Genomic DNA, 27,729 nt, shown 5'->3' on the forward strand with positions numbered 1-27,729 from the left:
AGGAGGGGAGGATTTCTGGCCCCCCGCTCCCGTCCCCTCTAGTCGCCTCCTACGACACGCGAGGAATGCGTGGGAAGTATTCTTTCACCCCTATCCCCAGGGATAATATATATATATATATATATATATATATATATATATATATATATATATATATATATATATATATATATATATATATATACATACATACATATATACATACACATACATACGCACTTATACACACACACACACACATATACATATACATACATATGAAAAATGTAAGAAATAATTTAGAAAACTGAAACTTCTAGCTTGAAATGAAATGAAAAAGTGAATGTGACATAATATATATATATATATATATATATATATATATATATATATATATATATATATATATATATATATATATATATATACACGCAGACATAAATAACTAAATAAATAGAAATAAAATATATATGTATGTATACGTTGAAATGTATTGGTATGTATATTTGCGTGTGTGGACGTGTATGTATATACATGTGTATATGGGTGGGTTGGACCATTCTTTCGTCTGTTTCCTTGCGCTGCCTCGCTAACGCGGGAGACAGCGACAAAGTATAATAGATAAATAATAGATGAATAGATAATATATATTGATTGAGAGGGTGAAAGCATGTACAGAGCATCAGATTGGGGAAGAGCAGTGTGGTTTCAGAAGTGGTAGAGGATGTGTGGATCAGGTGTTTGCTTTGAAGAATGTATGTGAGAAATACTTAGAAAAGCAAATGGATTTGTATGTAGCATTTATGGATCTGGAGAAGGCATATGATAGAGTTGATAGAGATGCTCTGTGGAAGGTATTAAGAATATATGGTGTGGGAGGAAAGTTGTTAGAAGCAGTGAAAAGTTTTTATCGAGGATGTAAGGCATGTGTACGTGTAGGAAGAGAGGAAAGTGATTGGTTCTCAGTGAATGTAGGTTTGCGGCAGGGGTGTGTGATGTCTCCATGGTTGTTTAATTTGTTTATGGATGGGGTTTTAGGGAGGTGAATGCAAGAGTTTTGGAAAGAGGGGCAAGGATGAAGTTTGTTGGGGATGAGAGAGCTTGGGAAGTGAGTCAGTTGTTGTTCGCTGATGATACAGCGCTGGTGGCTGATTCATGTGAGAAACTGCAGAAGCTGGTGACTGAGTTTGGTAAAGTGTGTGAAAGAAGAAAGTTAAGAGTAAATGTGAATAAGAGCAAGGTTATTAGGTACAGTAGGGTTGAGGGTCAAGTCAATTGGGAGGTGAGTTTGAATGGAGAAAAACTGGAGGAAGTGAAGTGTTTTAGATATCTGGGAGTGGATCTGGCAGCGGATGGAACCATGGAAGCGGAAGTGGATCATAGGGTGGGGGAGGGGGCGAAAGTTGTGGGAGCCTTGAAGAATGTGTGGAAGTCGAGAACATTATCTCGGAAAGCAAAAATGAGTATGTTTGAAGGAATAGTGGTTCCAACAATGTTGTATGGTTGCGAGGCGTGGGCTATGGATAGAGTTGTGCGCAGGAGGATGGATGTGCTGGAAATGAGATGTTTGAGGACAATGTGTGGTGTGAGGTGGTTTGATCGAGTAAGTAACGTAAGGGTAAGAGAGATGTGTGGAAATAAAAAGAGCGTGGTTGAGAGAGCAGAAGAGGGTGTTTTGAAATGGTTTGGGCACATGGAGAGAATGAGTGAGGAAAGATTGACCAAGAGGATATATGTGTCGGAGGTGGAGGGAACGAGGAGAAGAGGGAGACCAAATTGGAGGTGGAAAGATGGAGTGATAAAGATTTTGTGTGATCGGGGCCTGAACATGCAGGAGGGTGAAAGGAGGGCAAGGAATAGAGTGAATTGGAGTGATGTGGTATACCGGGGTTGACGTGCTGTCAGTGGATTAAAGCGGGGCATGTGAAGCGTCTGGGGTAAACCATGGAAAGCTGTGTAGGTATGTATATTTTGCGTGTGTGGACGTATGTATATACATGTGTATGGGGGGGGGGCCATTTCTTTCGTCTGTTTCCTTGCGCTACCTCGCAAACGCGGGAGACAGCGACAAAGTATAAAAAAAAATAAAAATATATATATATATATATATATATATATATATATATATATATATATATATATATATATATATATATATATATATATATATATATAAGAGTAAATGTGAATAAGAGCAAGGTTATTAGGTACAGTAGGGTTGAGGATCAAGTCAACTGGGAGGTAAGTTTGAATGGAGAAAAACTGGAGGAAGTAAAGTGTTTTAGATATCTGGGAGTGTATCTGGCAGCGGATGGAACCATGGAAGCGGAAGTGAATCATAGGGTGGGGGAGGGGGCGAAAATTCTGGGAGCATTGAAGAATGTTTGGAAGTCAAGAACGTTATCTCGGAAAGCAAAAATGGGTATGTTTGAAGGAATAGTGGTTCCAATAATGTTGTATGGTTGCGAGGCGTTGGCTATGGATAGATTTGTGCGCAGGAGGATGGATGTGCTGGAAATGAGATGTTTGAGGACAATATGTGGTGTGAGGTGGTTTGATCGAGTAAGTAATGTAAGGGTAACAGAGATGTGTGGAAATAAAGAGTGTGGTTGAGAGAGCAGAGGAGGGTGTTTTGAAATCTTTTGGTCACATGGAGAGAATGAGTGAGGAAAGATTGACAAAGAGGATATATGTGTCAGAGGTGGAGGGAACGAGGAGAAGTGGGAGACCAAATTTTAGGTGGAAAGATGGAGTGAAAAAGATTTTGAGTGATCGGGGCCTGAACATGCAGGAGGGTGAAAGGCGTGCAAGGAATAGAGTGAATTGGAACGATGTGGTATACCGGGGTCGATGTGCTGTCAATGGATCGAACCAGGGCATGTGAAGCGTCTGGGGTAAACCATGGAAAGTTGTGTGGGGTCCTGGATGTGGAAAGGGAGCTGTGGTTCGGTGCATTATTACATGACAGCTAGAGACTGAGTGTGAACGAATGGGGCCTTTGGTGTCTTTTCCTAGCGCTACCTCGCACACATGAGGGGGAAGGAGGTTGTTATTACATGTGTGGCGAGGTGGCGATGGGAACAAATAAAGGCAGACAGTATGAATTATGTACATGTGTATATATGTATATGTCTGTGTGTGTATATGTATGTGTACATTGAGATATATAGGTATGTATATTTGCGTGTGTGGACGTGTATGTATATACATGTGTATGTGGGCGGGTTGGGCCATTCTTTCGTCTGTTTCCTTGCGCTACCTCGCAAACGCGGGAGACAGCGACAAAGCAAAATAGAAAAAAAATTAATATATATATATATATATATATATATATATATATATATATATATATATATATATAGAGAGAGAGAGAGAGAGAGAGAGAGAGAGAGAGAGAGAGAGAGTAACATTTGCTAGTTTCCAGTCAGTTGGCACATGACCATCTGATAGAGATTTGTTGAATATTTTTATTATGGGGTATATCAGCTTTCTCCTGACCTTTAAAAATCTTGGAGCTAAGTTATCCGGGCCGTGGGGGTTTGTTAGGATTTAATTGGTCCAGGTATGAGTACTTCAGAGCTCTTTATTTCTCTAACCCTCAACACTTCTTCATCAGATCCTTGGAACATTCTCATTGGTTGTGGTATTCGTTAAAAGAATAATTTACTATGGTAACTATTTCCTTGTCATCAGTAGTTAGTGTGTCATGTTCGTTTCGTAATTGTCCAATTCCTTCTTTTACTGTCTTCATTTGTCATATATATTTGAAGAATTCCAAGGGATTGTTCTTAACTTTCAAGAATTTTTTTTTTCTTCCTGGAGTTTACTTTCGTATTTCGTATGACCTTCTTACACTCTCTTTGGATTTTGATTAATTCCTGATGATTTTCATCATTTCCCATTGATTTTAATGTCTTATATGTTTTCTTCTTTTGGCAAATTAGTCCTGCTCTCTTGTTCATCCATGATGGTTTTGAAATATTGTAAGTTATCATAATTCGTGAGAAATTTTGATATTCCATCTTGATTATTGTGTTTTTAAAATTATTCCACATTTCCTCTAGTGTGTGAACGTCAACAAGTTTTGTCCAGTTGGTACTGCGAATTTCTTGTCTAATGTTTTCAAAATTTGTTCACGTGTAATCTGGGATCAAGAGCTTTGTCGTTTATTTCATAATATGAATTCCTCTAATCTAATCAGATTGTGATCGCTGTTTGACAAACTCTCGCTACTTCGCAAGAGTTGATAAGTTTGTGTCACTGATGAGGACAAGATCAAGAATGTTTTGAGCCCAAGTTGGTTTTGTAATTACTTGTTCTAGAAAAGAGTCTTCAATCAGTTCAGTTAGTCTCGTTCCCTCTCGGTCACCTGTTAACGTGTTCCAGTTTATGTTTGGAACGTTGAAGTCTTCTACTATTATAACATCTTTACTGTTTATTAAAGTTTTGATTTCATTGTATGGCATCTTATCGTAATCTTGTTTTTGCCTCGGATGTCTGTAAATTACACCGAGACGTAGTTTACTTTTGAATTTGTCGGTAATGTAAATTTAAAGAGAGCCGTGTGTGTCTACTTTGCTTATCTTAATAGATCTTGAATTATTATCAACGTAGATCAAAACTCCATCACCTACCCTGTACAAGCGATCTTTCGTAAATAGTTTGTATCCGGGTATAGATAACACGGCCATTAAGTGTTTATTCTCAGCGTTTGCCCAAGTTTCAGAGATTGCAATAATGTTCGGTTTTTCAGTAACTGTGTAGGATATAAGTTCGTCATAGTATGTAAGTTCATCATAAGATATAAGTTCATCACGTTTCGTAACGATGCTTCGGGCATTTGTGTATATTAAACTTATTTTCCGTGGAATTGATTTTTGAACTGAATTTGCCTTTTTTTTTTATTTACTTTCGGTATGATGTGTGTTTGTATTATAAGTGTTGATATGGGCGTCGTGTGCAGCAGCGAGAGAGAGAGACGGTTCTCCATGTTTTGGGTTGGCCGCCTTACTCTGACCCTCCGTGGCCACACTGGACCTACCAGCCTTGCTCCTAAAAGTTATCTGAGAGTTGACGTGTAGCTGTGCTAACCCGGTACTTATACTGCCCGAGTTGTCCCCAACTGATCATACTTGACATTTTCTTCGCTAATTTCTCTGCCTGTGAGGTTACCGCTACTCCCAGAGGATCCCTACCACCGAGGCGCCATCTGCCGCTACTATCATAGTGGTCAAACTGGACGCCTTCTTCTTCAGATCACTTTCACACTGATTCCCCCTGCACCGACCCACCCCCACAGCTACCCCCTCACCCTCCCACATTCTCCCAGTTCCTTCGTTAGTTCGGCCGTGATTTGCTATCCTGAGTAGTTTATTGAAAGAAAGGCCTAATGTTCTTATCTAATACTCTGCCAAGGCGGGCTTTCCCTATTCCATTATGTGAAGACCATCCCTATCGTCCAGAGATCTATCATGACTAAAATGGTTCCACAGGTGTATCGTAAACACTATCCTCCTACCTACAAAGAGCTTCTGTTTACCCCCAGGATACAGAAATTGACGTCATACCTTGGCAGCAATCCCGGTTTTATAAACTCCCTACGACTTTCTTTAAACATGCTGATAAGTTCCCTGTACTTCGCTCGTATTTCTTCCGATCTGCCATTAACTGCATCTTTCTTCCCCACCTGAACGACAAAAATCACATCCTCGGAATTGTTTGAGACTTCAAACTTATGTAGGACATGTTCTAGCCAGAACTCCTGGTACTGATGTCTGACTATAGTAGGCTAAACCTATTGTGAGGGAAGAGTTCGTTGCAAGTGGGTAATGTGGCGACACGTTGTCCTTGCAAGTTAGAAGTATCTTCCAACTTCGTGTCAGCGGTTGTTATCTTACTAAGATAAGCTATCTGCCCTACATGATATACCTGTGTCTGTTTCCTGTATCGCAACCGTAAAGAACCCAGCTTCCTCCTCCCAACCTTTCATCCTAACATCTAGTTTCTCCAAGGCTTCGCTGTTTTTCCTAACATCCACTGAATACTTATCAAATACTATGTCGCAGAACAAACAAGAAGTATACTCCCCTTCTTCTCTGAGGAGAGAACCCCTGGTGAATTTCCGATGGCATCTAGAGCAGGCAACTCGAGAAGCTGGTGATATCTTCAAGGGTTTCACTAAAATTCAAAGGGTTTCTTTTAGATTTAAGTGGGCCATTAAACGGCACACAGAAATACCTGTTTGAAACTGGATTGGCGAGCGCGTCGCCAGAGCACTTCTATCCTCGGCAAGGGTTGGCGGGCAACTGACGAGTTGGTTGAGAGGAGAAAAGTGTGTGTTGAAATGGTTTGGACATATGGAGAGAGTGAGTGAGGAAAGGTTGGCAAAGAGGATATATGTGTCAGAATTGGAGGGGACACGGAAAAAGGCCTGGCTAGATTGGAAAGATGGAGTGAAAAAGATTTTGAGCGATTGGGGCTTGAACATGCAGGAGGGTGAAAGGTGTGCACGGAATAGAGTGAATTGGAAGGATATGGTATACTGGGGTCTACGTGCTGTCACTGGACTGAACCTGAGCATATTGAACGTCTAGGGTAAACCATGGAAAAGCCTCTGGGCCCTTTCTGTGGATAAGGAGCTGTGGTTTCTATGCATTGCACATGACAGTTAGATAATGGTTGTGAGCGAATATGGCCTTTGTGAGCAAATATGGCCTTTCTTTGATCCTTGCGCTACCTCGCTTACACGGGCAACATCAATTAAGTATTGTGGATATATATGTATTTGCATGTAAGAAGTTGAAATTGCAATTCACCAGGAGTTCGGATAATTTTATTTAACATGTAATTTTACCATACATGCGGCACATGTTCCATGGAGACAGTCGGCTTCATCAGGTGCAAACAATTCATAAAGTTATTACAACCCAGTAGCAGCACCACACAGATGCCCTCCTCCTAGTGTCATGCCGAGGTGGTGGTGGGGGGTGGGGGGCTTGATGTGTTTGTCAGGCAGGACCCCGTGTGCCCCACCCTGTCATACTGGCACCGAGCTAAGTGCCGCTCACCACCATCCCTGTAGCAGGAGGCCAAGTGCCGTCCGCGACCATAATGGTAGCAGGAGGCCAAGTGCCGCCCGCCACCATAATGGTAGCAGGAGGCCAAGTGCCGCCCGTCACCATTATGGTAGCTGGAGGCCAAGAGCTGCTCGCCGCCATGATGGAAGCAGGCCAAGTTCCGCCCGCCACCATAATGGTGGGAGGTCGTGTCGCTTGCTGCCATAATGGTGGGAGGCCAATTGCCGGTCGCCACCATAATGGTAGCAGGAGGCTAAGTGCTGCCTTTCACCATAATGTTAGCAGGAGGCCAAATTTCGCCCGCCACTATGATGGTAGCAGAAGGCCAAGTTCCGCCCGCCACCATAATGGGAGGCCACGTGCCGCCCGCCACCATGGTAACAGGAGACTAAGTTCCGTAGGCCACCATAATGGTGGGAGGTCAAGTACCGCTCACCACCATAGTGGTAGGAGGCCATTGCAATCCCCTCGCCACCATGATGATGGCGAACTCTTCAACCTGACATGCCAGCGCTGTGGGGAACCCCTTCCTTATGGATGAGTTGTCTATGCTGCAGCCCTGTACTCTAGGGCTCAACTACACTGCTGTTACGTACACTGAGATTCACCTACATTGCTGTCCAGTACACTGAGATTCACCTACATTGCTGTCCTGTACACTGACATTCACCCACACTGCTGCTTCGTGCCTAGGCTCACATACTTTGCTGCCCTTGTACACTGAACCTCACCTACAATGCTGCCCAGAACATTGAGGCTGAGCTACACAGTGCTGCTCTGAACACTAGGGCTAACTTATACTGCTGTCTTGTACATTAAGGCTCGCCTATAATGCTGCCCTGTTCTGAGGCTCAGCTACACCAGTACCCTCTATAGTAAGGCTCACCCACACCTACACTGAGGCTTACAAACACCGATGCCTTATACACTCAGGCTTACCTACACTGTTGACCTGTACAGTGATTTCTCACGTACATTGCTGCCCTGTACATTGAATTATAATGCTAAACTATACGCGAAGGCTCATGCAATGCTGCCCTGTACACTGAGGCTCACGCACATTGCTCTCCTGTACATTGAGGCTCACCTACATTGTTACCCTGTACACTAAGGCTTACCTACTTTGCTGCCCTGTAAACTGAAGCTAACATACACTGAAGCTCACCTGCACTGCTACTTCGTACAATGAGGCTTACATGCACTACTACACTGTACTCTAAGCTTTACTTACACCGCTCCCCTTTACATTAAGGCGCATGCTGTCATGTGTACCGCGGCTCACGTACGATGCACCCCTGTGTACCGAGGAACATATGCACTGCTGCTCGTTATACTGACTTACCTGCAATGTTGTTCTGTTCACTGAAACTCTTACACTGCTGCCTGTACACTGAGGCTCACCTACAATGCTGCTTTGTACACTGAGGCTCGCCTACATTGCTGCCCTGTACACTGAGGCTCACCTACAATGCTGCCCAGTACACTTAAGCTCACATACGCTGATGCCTTGTACACTGAGACTCATAATGCTGCCCTGTACACTTAGGCTCACATACGCTGGTGCCCTGTACACTGAGGCTCACTTACAATGCTGCCTTTACACTTAAGATCACATATGCTTTTGGCCTTTACACTGAGGCTCTCTTACAATACTGCCCTGCACATCGAGGCTCGCCTGAAGTGCTGCCCTTTAACTAATGCTCACTTGAATTACTGATCTTTTACACTGAGGCTCACCTGCGCTGCTGTCTCTACAATGAGCCTTATTTACAATGCTGTTCACCCACAGTGCTACCCTGTGCATTGAGGCTTATCTATATTGCTGTCTTGTACGCTGAAGCCTACGTTGAATGATGCTCTGTACACTGAGACTTACTTGTATTGCTGCTCTATACACAGAGGCTCATTTACATTGCTCGCTTATACAGTGAGGCTCACATATTTTGTTACTCTATACAATGAACCTAACTTACTCTACTACTTCGTCCGCTGAGGTTTACCTACACTGCTGCCGTATACACTGAGGCTTACTATCAATATTCTTATGTACACTGAGGCTCACGTACACTACTGACCTGTACACTGAGGCTTACCTCCATTGCTGACTTGTACATTGAGGCTTACATTCACTGCTGCCATGTACACTGAGGCTTCACTCCAGTTCTCCAGTGTCTGCTGAGCCTTACTTACACCAGTGTCCTGTTCCCTGTGGTTTCCCTTCCGGTCTGCACTGTACACTGAGACTTTCCTACACCATTGTCCTGTACATTGAGGCTTGCCTTGAACTGTGCTATGTACACGGAGGCTTACCTAGACTAGTCCCCTGCACACTGAGGCTCACCTACAGTGTTGCCCTATACACTGAGTCTTACCTACACTTTTTTTCTCTTCACGGTGGTATACCTACACTGCTGCCCTGTACACTGACGCATACATTCTAGTCTTTACACTGAGTCCTATCTACACTGCTGCCTTGTATACTGAGGTTCACCTACAATGCTGCCCTGTATACTGAGGTTCACATACAGTGCTGCCCTGTATAGTGAGGTTCACTTACAATGCTGCCCTGTATACTGAGGTTCACCTACAGTGCTGCCCTGTACAATGAGACTCGCATACATTCTAGTCTGTACACTGTGGCCTGCCTACAGTCCTGCCTTGTATACTGAGGTTCACCTACAATGCTGCCCTGTGTACTGAGGTTCACCTACAGTGCCGCCCTGTACAATGAGACTCACCTACAGTGCTACCATGTACACTGAGTTCTACCTATATCCTACCTTTTACACTGCTATCCCGTACACTAAGACTTACCTACAATGCTGCCCAGTACACTGAGGCTTACCTACAGTGCTGCTATGCACACTGAGGGTTACCTACAATGCTTTTGTGTACATTGAAGCTCACTTACACTGCTGCCCCGTATACATAGGCTCACCTACACTGCTGACCTGTACATGAAGCTCTACCTACTCTCCTGGCTTCTACATTGAGGCTTACTTATACTACTGATTTGTAGATTGAGGCTTGCCTACACTGCTGCTTTGTACACTGGTGCTTCCTTTCACTGCTGCCTTGTACATTAATGCTTACCTACACTGCTGCCCTGTACACTAATGCTTACCTTCTACTGCCTTGTCCACTGGGTCGTACCTACAGTGCCGCCCTGTACACTGAAGCTCAACTTCACTTTTGCCCAGTACATAAAGGCTAACCTACACCGCTGCCCTGTATACTGAAGCTTACGTACGCTGCTGTCCTATAGCTTATTTATACTGCTGGCCTGTATGCTAAGGCTAAGCTACACCATAGCCGAGTACACTGAGACATATTTACACTGTTGGCCTGTATACTAAGGCTCAGTTACACGTTTGGCTTGTACACGGAGTTTTTCTACGCTGGTTGCCTGTACACTGAGGCTCATCTACACTTCAGGCCTGTGTATTGAGGCTTACCTACACTGCTGTTATGTACTGTGCACAGATTCACTTACAATGCTGGCCTTTACACTGAGGCTTAGTTGCAATTCTGGCAAGCAAATGAAGGTCAACCTACACTGCTGCCCTGTACACTTATGCTTACCTACACTTCTGCCCAGTACACCGAGGCTCGTTCACAGTGCTGCTCTATACACTTGCTCACCTTTGGTAGTGCCCTGTATACATAGGCTTACTTACAGTCTGTCGGAAGAACAGGCTTATCTACAGTGCTGCCCTGTATACTGCGGCTCACCTGTAGTGCTGTCCTATACACAGCCTCCTCTCTCCTACAGTGCTGATTTGTACACACGCTCCCCAACAGTGTTGCCTTATACACAGGCTCACCTACAATGCTGACCTGTATACTGAGACACACCTACAGTGTTGTCTTATACACAGGTTTATCTACCGTGCTGCCTTATGCACAGGCTCACCTACATTGCTGGCCTGTATACTGAGGCTCAAGTGCAGTGCTGGTTTGTATACTGAGGCTCACGTACAGTGCTGGCCTGTATACTGAGGCTTACCTATAGTGTTAGCCTGTATACTGAGGATTACCTACAACGCTGGCCAGTATACTGAGGCTCACCTACAGTGCTGCCTTATACACAGGCTCACCTACAACGCTGCCTGATACACAGGCTCACTTACAGTGCTGCCTTATACACAGGCTCACCTACAATGCTGCCTTATACACAGGCTCACCTACAGTACTGCCTTATGCACAAGCTCACCTGCAGTGCTGCCTTATACACAGAATCACCTACAGTGCTGCCTTATACACAGGATCACCTACAGTGCTGCCTTTTGCACAGACTCACCTGCAGTGCTGCCTTATACGCAGGCTCACCTAATTTTCTGCCTTATACACAGGCTCACCTACAATGCTGCCTTATACACAGGCTCACCTACAGTACTGCCTTATGCACAGGCTCACCTACAGTGCTGCCTTATACATAGAATCACTTACAGTGCTGCCTTATACACAGGATCACCGACAGTACTGCCTTTTGCACAGACTCACCTGCAGTGCTGACTTATACGCAGGCTCACCTACTTTACTGCCCTATACACAGGCTCACCTACAGTGCTGGCGTATACACAAGCTCACCTACATTACTGCCTTATGCACAGGCTCACCTACAGTGCTGCCTTATACACAGACTCACCTTTATTACTGCCTTATACACAGGATCACCTACAGTACTGCCTCATACACAAGCTCACTTACAGTACTGCCTTATGCACAGGCTCACCTACAGTGCTGCCTTATACATAGGCTCACCTACAGTGCTGCCTTATACACAGACTCACTTGCAGTGCTGACTCATACACAGGCTCACCTACAGTGCTGCCTTATACACAGGCTCACCTACAGTGCTGCCTTATACACAGGCTCACCTACAGTACTGCCCTATACACAGGCTCACCTACAGTACTGCCCTATACACAGGCTCACCTACAGTACTGCCTTATATACAAGCTCACCTTCAGACTGTTGCTGGCATATACACGGTTCATGTGCAGTACCGCCTTATGCACAGGCTCGCCTATAGTGCTGGCTTATACATAAGCTCTCCTACAGTACTGCCTTATACACAGGCTCACCTTCAGTGTTGCCTTATACACAGGCTCACCTACAGTACTGCCTTATACACAAGCTCACCTACTACTGTGCTGCCTTATACACAGGATCACCTACAGTACTGCCTTATACACAGGCTCACCTACAGCACTGCCTTATATACAGGATCACCTACAGTGCTGTTTTATACAAAGACTCTCCTGCAGTGTTGCCTTATACGCAGGCTCCCCTACTGTAATGTCCTGTACACTGAGGCTCACCTACAGTGCTGCCATGTATACAGGCTCACCTGCAGTGCTTGTATGTATACTGGGGCTCACCTACAGTGCTGGCATGTATACTGAGGCTCACCTACAGTACTGACCTGTATACTGAGGCTCAACTACCGTGTTGCCTTATACACAGGCTCACCTACAGTGCTGCCTTATACACAGGCTCACTTACAGTGCTGCCTTATACACGGGCTCACCTACAATGCTGCCTTATACACTGGCTCACCTACAGTATTGACTTATGCACAGGGTCACCTACAGTTTTCCCTTATGCACAGGATCACCTACAGTGCTGCCTTATACACAGGCTTACCTGTAGTGCTGCCTTATACACAGATTCACCTGCATTGCTGCCTAATATGCAGGCTCACCTACAGTACTGCCTTATACGCAGGCTCACCTACAGTGCTGCCTTACGCACAGGCTGACCTGCAGTGCTTACTTATACACAGACTCACCTGTAGTGCTGCCTTATGCACAGGCTCACCTGCAGTACTGCCTTATACACAGGCTCTCCTACAGTGCTGGCTTATACACAGACTCACCTGCAGTGCTGCCTTATACACAGGCTCACCTGCAGTGCTGCCTTATACACAGGCTCACTTACAGTGCTGACCTGTACACTGAGGGTCTTCTACAGTGCTGGCTTATACACAGGCTCAACTACAGTGCTGCCTTATACACAGGCTCACCTACAGTTCTGCCTTATACACAGGATCACCAACAGTGCTGTTTTATACAAAGACTCTCCTGCAGTGCTGTCCTGTATACTGAGGCTCACCTACAGTTCTGTCATGTTTACAGGCTCACCTACAGTCTGCCATATACACAGGCTCATCTGTAGTGCTGGTATGTATACTGGGGCTCACCTAGTGTTGCCTTATACACAGGCTCACTTACAGTGCTGCCTTATACACAAGCTCACCTAAAGTGCTGCCTTATATGCAAGCTCACCTACAGTGTTGCCTTGTACTCAGGATCTCCTACAATGTTGGCTTATACATAGGCCTGCCTACAGTGCTGCCTTATATGCAGGCTCACCTGTAGTGCTTCCTTATACACAGGCTCACCTACAGTGCTGACAAGTATACTGAGGCTCAAGTGTAGTGCTGGCTTGTATACTGAGGCTCACCTACAGTGCTGGCCTGTGAAACTGAGGCTCAACTACAGTGCTAGGTTGCATTCTGAAGCTTACCAACAGTGCTGGCCTATACACAGCTCACCTACAATGCTTCTCTATACACTGAGGCTCACTTACAGTGCTATCATAAACACAGGCTCACCTGCAGTGCTGGCCTTTATACAGAAGCTCACCTGCAATGCTGCCCGGTAATCTGAGGCTCATTTGCAGTGATCTCATATACACAGACTCACCTGCAGTGCTGGCCTGTACACTGAGGATCACCTGTGCCTTTCACTATGTGGGTTAAAGGATTTAGTAAGAGATACAGTTTGTTGGTATAGTAGAGGATATGGTTTTGTGGGTTACATCATTTTGGTTGAGTACATTACATATGTTTATTTGGGGTATAGTATGTGGGTGAGGGGTTACAATATGTAGATATATATATGATACAGTATGTAGCTGGTAAGGGGTTGTAGGCATGAGATGTGGTACTGTGGAGCAGGGGTATGAGGGATTGGCTGGTGACTCGAGTCAAGAGAGGAGATAAAACAGTGATTGGACAGGCGGCTGCCTGTGGAGTCTCCCAGCCCTGTCCCCACAGTGTTGTGTGTTATAGTGAGATCCTTCAACTTGTTCCATCACCACAGTGTCGTGTGTTATAATAAGATCCCTCAACTTGTTCTATCCCCACAGTGTCGTGTGTTATAAGATACCTCAACTTGTTCTATCCCCACAGTGTCGTGTGTTATAATAAGATCCTTCAACTTGTTCCATCCCCACAGTATCATGTTATAGTAAGGTCCCTCAACTTGTTTTATCCCCACAGTGTTGTGTATTATGATAAGATCCCTCAACTTGTTCCATCCCCACAGTGTCGTGTGTTATAGTAAGATCCCTCAACTTGTTCCATCCCAAAAGTATCATGCATTATAGTAAGATCCCTCAACTTGCTCCATTCCCACAGTGTCGTGTGTTATAGTAAGATCCCTCAACTTGTTCCATCCCCACAGTGTCGTGTGCTATAGTAAGATCCTTCAACTTGTTCCATCCCCATATTGTCGTGTGTTATAGTAAGATCCCTCAACTTATTCCATCCCCACAGTGTCGTGTGTCGTAATAAGATCCCTCAATTTTTCCATCCCCACAGTGTCATGTGTTATAATAAGATCCCTCAACTTGTTCCTTCCCCACAGTATCATGTGTTATAGTAAGGTCCCTCAACTTGTTCCATCCCCACATTGCCGTGTGTTATAGTGGGATCCCTCTACTCGTTCCATCCCCTCAGTGTTGTGTGTTACAGCAAGATCCCTCAAATTGTTCCATCCCCTCAGTGTCGTGTGTTATAGTAAGATCCTCAACTTGTTCCATCCCCACAGTGTCATGGGTTATAGTAAGATCCCTCAACTTGTTCTCTCCCCACAGTTTTGTGTGTTACAGTAAGAGCCCCTAACTTGTTCCACCTCCACAGTATCATGTGTTATAGTAAGATCCCTCAACTTGTTCCATCCCCACAGTTTCGTGTGTTATAGTAAGATCCCTCAACTTGTTCCATCCCCACAGTATCATGTGTTTTAGTAGGATCCCTCGGCTTGTTCTCTCCCCACAGTGTTGTGTTACAGTAAGAGCCCTCAACTTGTTCCACCTCCACAGTATCGTGTGTTATAGTAAGAGCCCTCAACTTGTTCCATCCCAACAGTGTCATGTGTTATAGTAAGATCCCTCAGCTTGTTCCATCCCCACAGTATCATGTGTTATAGTAAGATCCCTCAGCTTGTTCCATCCCCACAATATCATGTGTTATAGTAAGAACCCTCAGCTTGTTCCATCCCCACAGTGTCATTTTTTATGTTAAGATCCCTCAACTTGTTTCATCCCCACAATGTCATGTGTTATAGCAAGATCCCTCAACTTGCTCCATCCCCACAGTATCATGATAAGATCCCTCAACTTGTTCCATCCCTGCAGTGTCATGTGTTATGGTAAGATCCTTCAACTTTTCCATCCCCACAGTATCGTGTTATCGTAAGATCCCTCAACTTGTTCCATCCCCACAGTATCGTGTGTTATAGCAAGCTCCTCAACTTGTTCCATCCCCACAGTATCATGTGTTATAGTAAGATTACTCAGATAGTTCCATCCCCACAGTGACGTTTTTTATGTTAAGATCCCTGAACTTGTTCCATCCCCACAGTATCGTGTGTTATAGCAGGATCCTTCAACTTTTTCCTTGCTCATAATGTTGTGTGTTACAGCAATATCCCTCAACTTGTTCCATTCCCACAGTGTCATGTGTTATAGTAAAATCTCAACTTTTTCCATCCCCACACTCTCATGTGTTATAGCGATGTCCCTCAACTTGTTCCCTTCCCTCAGTGATATGTGTTACTGCAAGATCCCTTGGCTTGTGTTCTTCTCCATCCCTACAGTGTCGTGTGTCATAGCAAGGTCCCTTAGCTTATGTTCTTCTCCATCCCCTTAGTGTCATGTGTCATCGCAAGATCCCTCACCTTATGTTCCTTTCCATCCCCACAGTGTCGTCTGTTATGGCAAGCTGTTATAGCAACATCCCTCATCTTGTGTTCTTCTCCATTCCCACAGGCAAAATGTTACTAACGTTTGGCCTGTATATACCAAAGTGGGTGGCCATATGGTTATAACAGCCATAACCAAATCATCCTTTGACTGGTCATTCTCATGCACGACGATTCTCTCTTAATTGAAATATTTTTGCACAGGAAATACCTTGACCACAAACATCCTCAGGAGAAAATACCCTGCAGATATTCAACAGCAGGAGATGGCTTTTCTGTGTGTCATCCTTCACACTGTGCATGGTTCAGTCTAGGGAACTCTTATCATCAGTTTTATTTTTCGGAGATGTTGAATTTGTCACATGATATAACCCATCATCCTCTTGATGGCAGCTGACACTCACATTCCTGTACACTCTCATTAGTACCAGTAATTTTTCTAATTGTCAGTCACAACACCCAATCACCTTCATTGATTGTTAATACTGTTACAGCTGGAGAAGATGCCCTCAGATCATGATTCTAGTTGTGAATCAAGTTACCCAACTTTATGTTGTTTATGAAACATACTACACCACTGATAGTTGTCTACCTCAGTCATCTGGGAGATGTACTCTTCACATGAACTTCTTAGATTTTACTCTTGCTTTTGCAGCTTTAATACTTACCTCTAAAGTATTTTACTTTTTATTTTTTCTATCAGTAGTTTTAATCCCTGACAGTAGTTAGTAATCCACATATTTAATCTTCTGTCCCTGTCATACTCCTTGATCTTCTCAAGTTGTTATTGCTCTCCCATGGCACTCATATGTTGTCATTTTAAGAAATGATTTCATCATGACTTCTATCAGTAGTTTTAATCCCTGACAGTAGTTAGTAATCCACATATTTAATCTTCTGTCCCTGTCATACTCCTTGATCTTCTCAAGTTGTTATTGCTCTCCCATGGCACTCATATGTTGTCATTTTAAGAAATGATTTCATCATGACTTACTGTATGCATCACCCCCTGACCACACCCAACCACCCCATAAAAGCAAAAATATATTCCATACCAACTTAACCAACAGTTTTTGTTGTCTTTGCTCTTTGATAATTTGAATGATGTGAAAGAACACACACACACACACACACACACACACACACACTTACTTTAAGAATGCATTCAAGTATAGTATATGGATAAGGAAATATTTGTTGTTATTCGCAACACATATTAAACCTAATCTGGGTCATGCCTCTCAGGTCTGGTCATTACATGCAGTGAAACACAGATGAGATTCAGAAGTTTCAGAGAAGAGCAGCTAAGATGGTACTGGAATTGAGAGGGCTTTGTTTCAATGAAAGACTGAAGGCTACACATTTGTCCTTCATAAAGGGTTGAAGGGAGAAGGGATATCTGATAATAGCATTTAAGTTCCAAGTCAGTTAGATGTTGTTGGCAGTAACAGTTCTTCACAAAATGCAGTAAAAGTGTTAACAGAGGCCATGATCAGAAGCTAAGAAAGATGGTTAAGAAGGATGTACAGAAATACTAATTCATTGTAAGAGTAGTGGATGTAACAAAAAGTACAAGAGACAGGATTCTAAGAGCGTAAAACTTTTCATCCCTAATGTACAAATAGGCAGTTACGTACACATACATGCAAATGTGGCTTTCATTGTGTTGTCATTATGGCCCTGACCATGATTCACACATGGGTCACTCCAGTTAGAATCTTGGATATGGTACTTGACCCACAGCCAACCCAGTCTTCTCCCTCCCCTCAGGGCTGGTTAATTAATACGTACCTGCCTTGGACTGGTGTGTGTGTATACATATAAGAGTAAAAACATACATAGTACATGTACAAAGTTATTAGATGGGGCAGTATGAGTACAAAACTCTATCCCCATAACACACATATACATGCATGCACACACATTGTTAATGTGGTACCTCTCAACAGGGGAAGCATCAGTATCTGGGAATGAAGATTTTGAATGGGTCCGTACTTCACCCATCTTAACTGGTCTACTGGAAGGTCATGTCACACGATTGGCCACTCCTCCTGATCATCGCAATCAGTCACTGAAGTTAAGTTTAGCTACTCCCCCAGAATCTGGTGAGGAAGGCGGCGGTGGTCCAACTCATCGCCACCGTCAGCATTCCCGTCCTCCTCCAGTTCCCCGACCTCGAACACTTGAGGCATGTGACCTAGTACCCCACAGAACTCTAAGAGATGCCATTAGAGATGGGCTTCGAGACTCTAGGGATAGCCTTAGAGATCGTTTATATTCCCCTTCACGGGAAATAACTGGTCATAGGCGATCTCGAGATTCTTCAGTTGATCATAATGGGAGAGATTCCTCGTGTGAACGAGGATCTGTATCAAGCCTTCATCAGCACAGTCATCACCACCATCACCACCTCACCTCCCGCTTTCCCCAGCATCCCTGTGATTGTTCTTTGTGCTGGTGTGATGATGATGAGCCTAGCTGTGACTCCTGTGATGAACACCATCACCACCAACGTCACAGTTACCATGAAGGCCTTCATCATACCCACCTGCACCACTTTCAACCTCATGATTATCAGCAACCTGGACTTGAAGTATCACGTGAACGACGAAACAGAGGCCATGGGTCAGGTGACAGTGGGAGATCATCACCATGTTGCTGCCGACACTGTCATCAACTTGGATCATTAAGTTCTCTCTCCAGTCATGATTACTGCACCAACAACCGGCTAACTCTGTCATGCACAACCAAGGTGGGTGGGGCGCTCATCATCCCCCAGGGGAGCCGCCGACACCGTCGCCTCGACTCAGACTACATCACATTGTGGAGCTGCCACTCCCCGCTGGTATGTTCTACCCACAGCAATGCCCATGCAGTGATGCCCACACCAACTTAAGACTTGTACCAATACCTATTTTTTTTTAATTGATGTCTCTGAAAATTTGAGATTGGTTTTGCATGGTAATGTCACCCTTATCACCATTTTGTAATCAACATAAGATTTTTATAATGAACAAATTACTGTTGAGGGATTAGAACAAAAAGCTTGCATTAATTTGGTGTGGGTGACAGATTATATGGTGTGTGATAAGTGTGGGCAGCTGGGAGCGGATTGTATGTTACTAATATTGGGCATCATGTGGTCCTCACAAGGGCTGTAGATTCGTGTAGCTACAATTTAGAAAATTATATTAATGGACTTTCTGTTCTGGCAACATGAAACAACAAGAGTATTGACTTGGGAACTAAATTTTTTTTTTTTCTCAGTACCTCAGTTTAAGAGGATAGTCTTCTGATATTTTGATCCATCATAATCAGCAACTTAAAAAACATGTAGAAAATTCATTAACTTAGTATCTGGGAAAGCTGTGTTCTCGGTTTTGATATTAATGTTGTATACTGTTGCTTGCAATAAGGCTGAGTACAGAACACTGGCACTAATGATGGAGATGTGTAGTGAGGCAGGCTTCTGTTCGGCGAGCTCTCTACTGGGGGGCTGTATCCATTTTTACTTGTATTTTAACATTGCCTTTGTCTGGCTTGTGTCCGAGGATTATCTAACCCTTTGAGTAAAGCATAATATATGTGTATACACTGCCATTGTATGGCTTGTGTTCAAGGATTATTTAACCCTTTGACTTGAGCCTAATATATGTGTAGTAGCATTTTAGTTTTAATGAAAGTGTTTGCATAACATAGTAACATACATACCTTCTGAAAATTTTTCTCAGTTGGGCATTCATTTTCTTGTGCTGTATGTCATGCACGTGCAGATTCATATTACAGTAGGTCATAAGTTGAAGCATCACACTAATTAAGAAAGTTTTTAATCTGAGCACGATGTTTATTATTAAATCAGATATTACTATGCCTTCTGTGTGCATTTATATTGAGAATATTACTTTTTTTTGTAAATAGTGAGTTAGTGGCTTGAGCTATTATAGTATGTACAGATCAGATATAGATACTTTGTGGATCTGTCATTTTCATCTCTGCATGAAATAAGATCTTTCTACTGATGTGCTACCTGTGTTTGTTGTTGTTCAGCTTACTTTTTAAAATATCATCACTCACATAAGTACTACCCAATAATTTTTTTTTATACCTGCTTATAAAACAAGCTTGTGAATATTGTACTATACATTGTTTCCTCCTTCCTCGTTTTTGTTGAATGACAGAGTATGCAGTATTATGGCTGTCCATCAGTCTGCTCGTCAAAAAATGACAAAGTATGCATTGTCATGGCTGTCCATCAGTCCGCTTGTGTAAATGACAGGGCATGCTGTGTATGGCTATTCCTCAGTCTGCTTCCGTCCTTATGAAAAAGGCTGCAGTGTTATGGCTATCTATCAGTTTACTTGTGTCCAATTGACAACATACAATGATATGACTGTCCATCAGTCTGCTTGTGTCCATATGATACAGCATGTAATATTATGGCTGTCCTTGAGTTTAATTGTGTCCATACAATAGCATGCTATGCTATGGCTGTCATTCAGCCTGCTTGTGTCCATATGACAGACCATGCATTGTTTTAGCTTTCCATCAGTTTGCTTGTGTTCATGTAACAGAACATGCAGTGTGATGGTTGTCCAACTGTCTGCTTGTCTCCACATGACAGAGCATTGAACATTATGATTGTTCAACCATCTGCTTGTCTCCATGTGACAGAGTATGCAATGTTATGGTTATCCAACAGTCTGCTTGTCTCCATATGACATAACATACAACAGTATGGTTGTCCAAGTCTGCTTGTCTCCATATGACATGGCCTGCAATACTATGATTGTTCAGCAATCTGCTTGTCTCCTAATGACAGAACATGCTACATGATTGTTGTCTAATAGTTTACTTGTTTCTTTATGATGAAGCATGCAACATTATGTTTGTCAAGCAGTCTGCTTGTCTCCATATAACAGAGCTTTATGATGGCTGTCCAACAATCTTCTTGTCCTTGTATGTTGGAGCATGCAGTGTGTTGTCCAACAGTCTGCTTGTCTCCTACATGATGGTTGTCCAACAGTTTGCTCATTTCCATATGACAGAGCATGCAATGTGATAGTTGTCCAACAGTCTGCTCTTCTCCATACAAAGGAGCATTCATCATTGAGGTTGTCCGACAGTCTGCTTGTCTCCGTATGACAGAGCATGCAATGTGATGGTTTTCTGATAGTCTGCTCCTCTTCATGTGACAGCATGCAACGTTATGGTTGCCCAACAGCTTGCTTGTTTCCACATGACTGAGTATACAATATGATATTGTCATTGTGCATGTCTCCATCCCTTTTGAAGCAAGAAAAAAGAAAATATTTCAAAGATTATGTCCACTTATCCATCCATTTGTAAACATATCCATTTTTTGCAGTAATTTTACATCTGCACTTCTTATCTTCTACAAACAGTTGTGACTTCCTCTAGAATTTATAATGAAACATAATAACTGAATTTGTCCAATATCTTTGTATTAGTGTTTGTTCCCACGTTAAGATTTTATTTCTTTCGTATATATCTGCACCAGACTTCAGTGATGGCATGCTTTTCAGACCACAAAGAAACTTACAGAGTTGGATTTTTCCAACCATTTGCTCTTTCCAGTATAATTTTTGTTTGTACTCATTGAAGTAGTATTATTAGCTTTTATCTTCACCAGATCCTCAGAAATATATTGTCCTGTTTGTGTGTCTTCAAATTAAAGTGAGAGAAAAAGAAAGAGGGATAGTGTGGAGTGTTTTGACATCATTCAACTAAAGTTGGATGAAATAGTACACTGTATTTATTGTGAAACATTAATCAAAGTGAGAGAGAATGTCTTTTGGCAATGCTCAACCACAGACAAACCATATACTTGATGCCTACAGTATGCAAGACCAAGACACTGGTATCTATATTTTTTGATAATGATAAATGAGAAGGCATCAGGGAAACAGGTATGATGAGTAAATTGCTTTGAATAACCACTTTGGAAGAAGAAATGTTGATTCAGTATATAAAGGAAAAATTCAGAGGGCAACCTCCCCATGAGTCATGCATTAAGGGTGTAGTGGCTCACAGGGCCTGGATTTTTAAACAAATAAGGGGAATAGAGTGAAACCAATGGTGATAAAGGAGCAGAAGAAATAGAGATAATCTATTTACTGGAAAGAAAATAAAGGAAGATATTTACAGAGAGTGAGGTATGAAATGGAAGACTAGGAATATACAAAACTATGCTGAAAAGGACTTACATAAGTTGACAGTTTTTGAACAGAAAATTGTGTGTGTATATATATATATATATATATATATATATATATATATATATATATATATATATATATATATGGTATCAGAAGTGGTAGAGGATGTGTGGATCAGGTGTTTGCTTTGAAGAATGTATGTGAGAAATACTTAGAAAAGCAGATGGATTTGTATGTAGCATTTATGGATCTGGGGATAGGGGAGAAAGAATACTTCCCACGTATTCCCTGCGTGTCGTAGAAGGCGACTAAAAGGGGAGGGAGCGGGTGGCTGGAAATCCTCCCCTCTCGTTTTTTTCAATTTTCCAAAAGAAGGAACAGAGAAGGGGGCCAGGTGAGGATGTTCCCTCAAAGGCCCATTCCTCTGTTCTTAACGCTACCTCGCTGACGTGGGAAATGGCGAATAGTACGAAAGAAAAGAAAATTTATGGATCTGGAGAAGGCATATGATAGAGTTGATAGAGATGCTCTGTGGAAGGTACTAAGAATATATGGTGTGGGAGGCAAGTTGTTAGAAGCAGTGAAAAGTTTTTATCGAGGATGTAAGGCATATGTACGTGTAGGAAGAGAGGAAAGTGATTGGTTCTCAGTGAATGTAGGTTTGCAGCAGGGGTGTGTGATGTCTCCATGGTTGTTTGATTTGTTTATGGATGGGGTTGTTAGGGAGGTGAATGCAAGAGTTTTGGAAATAGGGGCAAGTATGCAGTCTGTTGGGGATGAGAGAGCTTGGGAAGTGAGTCAGTTGTTGTTCGCTGATGATACAGTGCTAGTGGCTGAGTCATGTGAGAAACTGCAGAAGCTGGTGACTGGGTTTGGTAAAGTGTGTGAAAGAAGAAAGTTAAGAGTAAATGTGAATAAGAGCAAGGTTGCAGATGGAACCATGGAAGTGGAAGTGAATCATAGGGTGGGGGAGGGGGCGAAAATCCTGGGAGCGTTGAAGAATGTGTGGAAGTCGAGAACATTATCTCGGAAAGCAAAAATGGGTATGTTTGAAGGAATAGTGGTTCCAACAATGTTGTATGGTTGCGAGGCATGGGCTGTGGATAGAGTAGTGTGCAGGAGGGTGGATGTGCTGGAAGTGAGATGTTTAAGGACAATATGTGGTGTGAGGTGGTTTGATCGAGTAAGTAATGTAAGGGTAAGAGAGTTGTGTGGAAATAAGAAGAGCGTGGTTGAGAGAGCAGAAGAGGGTGTTTTGAAATGGTTTGGGCACATGGAGAGAATGAGTGAGGAAAGATTGACCAAGAGGATATATGTGTCGGAGGTGGAGGAGACGAGGAGAAGTGGGAGACCAAATTGGAGGTGGAAAGATGAAGTGAAAAAGATTTTGAGTGATCGGGGCCTGAACATGAAGGAGGGTGAAAGGCGGACAAGGAATAGAGTGAATTGGATCGATGTGGTATACCGGGGTCGACGTGCTGTCAATGGATTGAATCAGGGCATGTGAAGCGTCTGGGGTAAACCATGGAAAGTTGTGTGGGGCCTGGATGTGGAAAGGGAGCTGTGGTTTCGGGCATTATTGCATGACAGCTAGAGACTGAGTGTGAACAAATGGCGCCTTTGTTGTCTTTCCCTAGTGCTACCTCGCACGCATGAGGGGGGGAGGGGGATGGTATTCCATGTGTGGCGAGGTGGCGATGGGAATGAATAAAGGCAGACAGTGTGAATTGTGTGCATGGGTATATATGTATGTGTCTGTGTGTGTATATATATGTGTACATTGAGATGTATAGGTATGTATATTTGCAAGTGTGGACGTGTATGTATATACATTGTGTATGGGGGTGGGTTGGGCCATTTCTTTCGTCTGTTTCCTTGCGCTACTTCGCAAACGCGGGAGACAGCGACAAAGCAAAATTAAAAAAAAAAAAATAATATATTATCCCTGGGGATAGGGGAGAAAGAATACTTCCCACGTATTCCCTGCTTGTTGTAGAAGGCGACTAAAAGGGAAGGGAGTGGGGGGGCCTGAAAATCCTCCCCTCTTGTTTTTTTTTTAGTTTTTCTTCTTCTTCTTCTTCTTCTTCTTCTTCTTCTTCTTCTTCTTCTTCTTCTTCTTCTTCTTCTTCTCCCCCCCCAAGAAGGAACAGAAAAGGGGGCCAGATGAGGATATTCCCTCAAAGGCCCAGTCCTCTGTTCTTAACGCTACCTCGCTAATGCGGGAAATGGGGAATAGTATGAAAGAAAGATATATATATATATATATATATATATATATATATATATATATATATATATATATATATATATATATATATATATGGAGAAAAACTGGAGGAAGTGAAGTGTTTTAGATATCTGGGAGTGGATCTGGCAGCGGATGGAACCATGGAAGCGGAAGTGGATCATAGGGTGGGGGAGGGGGCGAAAATTCTGGGGGCCTTGAAGAATGTGTGGAAGTCGAGAACATTATCTCGGAAAGCAAAAATGGGTATGTTTGAAGGAATAGTGGTTCCAACAATGTTGTATGGTTGCGAGGCGTGGGCTATGGATAGAGTTGTGCGCAGGAGGATGGATGTGCTGGAAATGAGATGTTTGAGGACAGTGTGTGGTGTGAGGTGGTTTGATCGAGTGAGTAACGTAAGGGTAAGAGAGATGTGTGGAAATAAAAAGAGCGTGGTTGAGAGAGCAGAAGAGGGTGTTTTGAAGTGGTTTGGGCACATGGAGAGAATGAGTGAGGAAAGATTGACCAAGAGGATATATGTGTCGGAGGTGGAGGGAACGAGGAGAAGAGGGAGACCAAATTGGAGGTGGAAAGATGGAGTGAAAAAGATTTTGTGTGATCGGGGCCTGAACATGCAGGAGGGTGAAAGGAGGGCAAGGAATAGAGTGAATTGGAGCGATGTGGTATACCGGGGTTGACGTGCTGTCAGTGGATTGAATCAAGGCATGTGAAGCGTCTGGGGTAAACCATGGAAAGCTGTGTAGGTATGTATATTTGCGTGTGTGGACGTATGTATATACATGTGTATGGGGGGGGTTGGGCCATTTCTTTCGTCTGTTTCCTTGCGCTACCTCGCAAACGCGGGAGACAGCGACAAAGTATAATAAAAAAAAAAAATAATATATATATATATATATATATATATATATATATATATATATATATTTTTTTTTTTTTTTTTTTTTTTTTTATACTTTGTCGCTGTCTCCCGCGTTTGCGAGGTAGCGCAAGGAAACAGACGAAAGAAATGGCCCAACCCCCCCCCCCCCCATACACATGTACATACACACGTCCACACACGCAAATATACATACCTACACAGCTTTCCATGGTTTACCCCAGACGCTTCACATGCCTTGATTCAATCCACTGACAGCACGTCAACCCCTGTATACCACATCGCTCCAATTCACTCTATTCCTTGCCCTCCTTTCACCCTCCTGCATGTTCAGGCCCCGATCACACAAAATCTTTTTCACTCCATCTTTCCACCTCCAATTTGGTCTCCCTCTTCTCCTCGTTCCCTCCACCTCCGACACATATATCCTCTTGGTCAATCTTTCCTCACTCATTCTCTCCATGTGCCCAAACCATTTCAAAACACCCTCTTCTGCTCTCTCAACCACGCTCTTTTTATTTCCACACATCTCTCTTACCCTTACGTTACTTACTCGATCAAACCACCTCACACCACACATTTTCCTCAAACATCTCATTTCCAGCACATCCATCCTCCTGCGCACATCTCTATCCATAGCCCACGCCTCGCAACCATACAACATTGTTGGTACCACTATTCCTTCAAACATACCCATTTTTGCTTTCCGAGATAATGTTCTCGACTTCCACACATTTTTCAAGGCTCCCAAAATTTTCGCCCCCTCCCCCACCCTATGATCCACTTCCGCTTCCATGGTTCCATCCGCTGACAGATCCACTCCCAGATATCTAAAACACTTCACTTCCTCCAGTTTTTCTCCATTCAAACTCACCTCCCAATTGACTTGACCCTCACCCCTACTGTACCTAATAACCTTGCTCTTATTCACATTTACTCTTAACTTTCTTCTTCCACACACTTTACCAAACTCAGTCACCAGCTTCTGCAGTTTCTCACATGAATCAGCCACCAGCGCTGTATCATCAGCGAACAACAACTGACTCACTTCCCAAGCTCTCTCATCCCCAACAGACTTCATACTTGCCCCTCTTTCCAGGACTCTTGCATTTACCTCCCTAACAACCCCATCCATAAACAAATTAAACAACCATGGAGACATCACACACCCCTGCCGCAAACCTACATTCACTGAGAACCAATCACTTTCCTCTCTTCCTACACGTACACATGCCTTACATCCTCGATAAAAACTTTTCACTGCTTCTAACAACTTGCCTCCCACACCATATATTCTTAATACCTTCCACAGAGCATCTCTATCAACTCTATCATATGCCTTCTCCAGATCCATAAATGCTACATACAAATCCATTTGCTTTTCTAAGTATTTCTCACATACATTCTTCAAAGCAAACACCTGATCCACACATCCTCTACCACTTCTGAAACCGCACTGCTCTTCCCCAATCTGATGCTCTGTACATGCCTTCACCCTCTCAATCAATACCCTCCCATATAATTTACCAGGAATACTCAACAAACTTATACCTCTGTAATTTGAGCACTCACTCTTATCCCCTTTGCCTTTGTACAATGGCACTATGCACGCATTCCGCCAATCCTCAGGCACCTCACCATGAGTCATACATACATTAAATAACCTTACCAACCAGTCAACAATACAGTCACCCCCTTTTTTAATAAATTCCACTGCAATACCATCCAAACCTGCTGCCTTGCCGGCTTTCATCTTCCGCAAAGCTTTTACTACCTCTTCTCTGTTTACCAAATCATTTTCCCTAACCCTCTCACTTTGCACACCACCTCGACCAAAACACCCTATATCTGCCACTCTGTCATCAGACACATTCATCAAACCTTCAAAATACTCATTCCATCTCCTTCTCACATCACCGCTACTTGTTATCACCTCCCCATTTACGCCCTTCACTGAAGTTCCCATTTGCTCCCTTGTCTTACGCACCCTATTTACCTCCTTCCAGAACATCTTTTTATTCTCCCTAAAATTTATATATATATATATATATATATTTTTTTTTTTTTTTTTTTTTTTTTTTTTTTTTTTTTGTCGCTGTCTCTCGCTTGGGAAGTGAGTCAGTTGTTGTTCGCTGATGATACAGCGCTGGTGGCGGATTCATGTGAGAAACTGCAGAAGCTGGTGACGGAGTTTGGTAAAGTGTGTGGAAGAAGAAAGTTAAGAGTAAATGTGAATAAGAGCAAGGTTATTAGGTACAGTAGGGTTGAGGGTCAAGTCAATTGGGAGGTGAGTTTGAATGGAGAAAAACTGGAGGAAGTGAAGTGTTTTAGATATCTGGGAGTGGATCTGTCAGCGGATGGAACCATGGAAGCGGAAGTGGAT

At 43.1% G+C, this 27,729-nt stretch overlaps 1 protein-coding gene across 9 annotated transcripts in view; it reads left to right on the top strand.

Annotated features, from left to right (window-relative positions):
• Window positions 1-27,729, top strand: part of LOC139763685 (uncharacterized) — a 265,984-nt gene that overhangs the window by 13,144 nt on the left and 225,111 nt on the right. For 8 of the 9 annotated variants that reach the window (XM_071689996.1, XM_071690001.1, XM_071690002.1 and 5 more), the window contains exon 2: window positions 17,998-18,893. In XM_071689996.1, the coding sequence (XP_071546097.1) occupies window positions 17,998-18,893 (896 nt within the window). The remainder of the gene's footprint in view (window positions 1-17,997; window positions 18,894-27,729) is intronic. The other variant, XM_071690003.1, reaches the window with a different exon arrangement.

The sequence above is a fragment of the Panulirus ornatus genome, chromosome 47 (genome assembly GCF_036320965.1).
Source record: "Panulirus ornatus isolate Po-2019 chromosome 47, ASM3632096v1, whole genome shotgun sequence".
Lineage (NCBI taxonomy): Eukaryota > Metazoa > Arthropoda > Malacostraca > Decapoda > Palinuridae > Panulirus > Panulirus ornatus.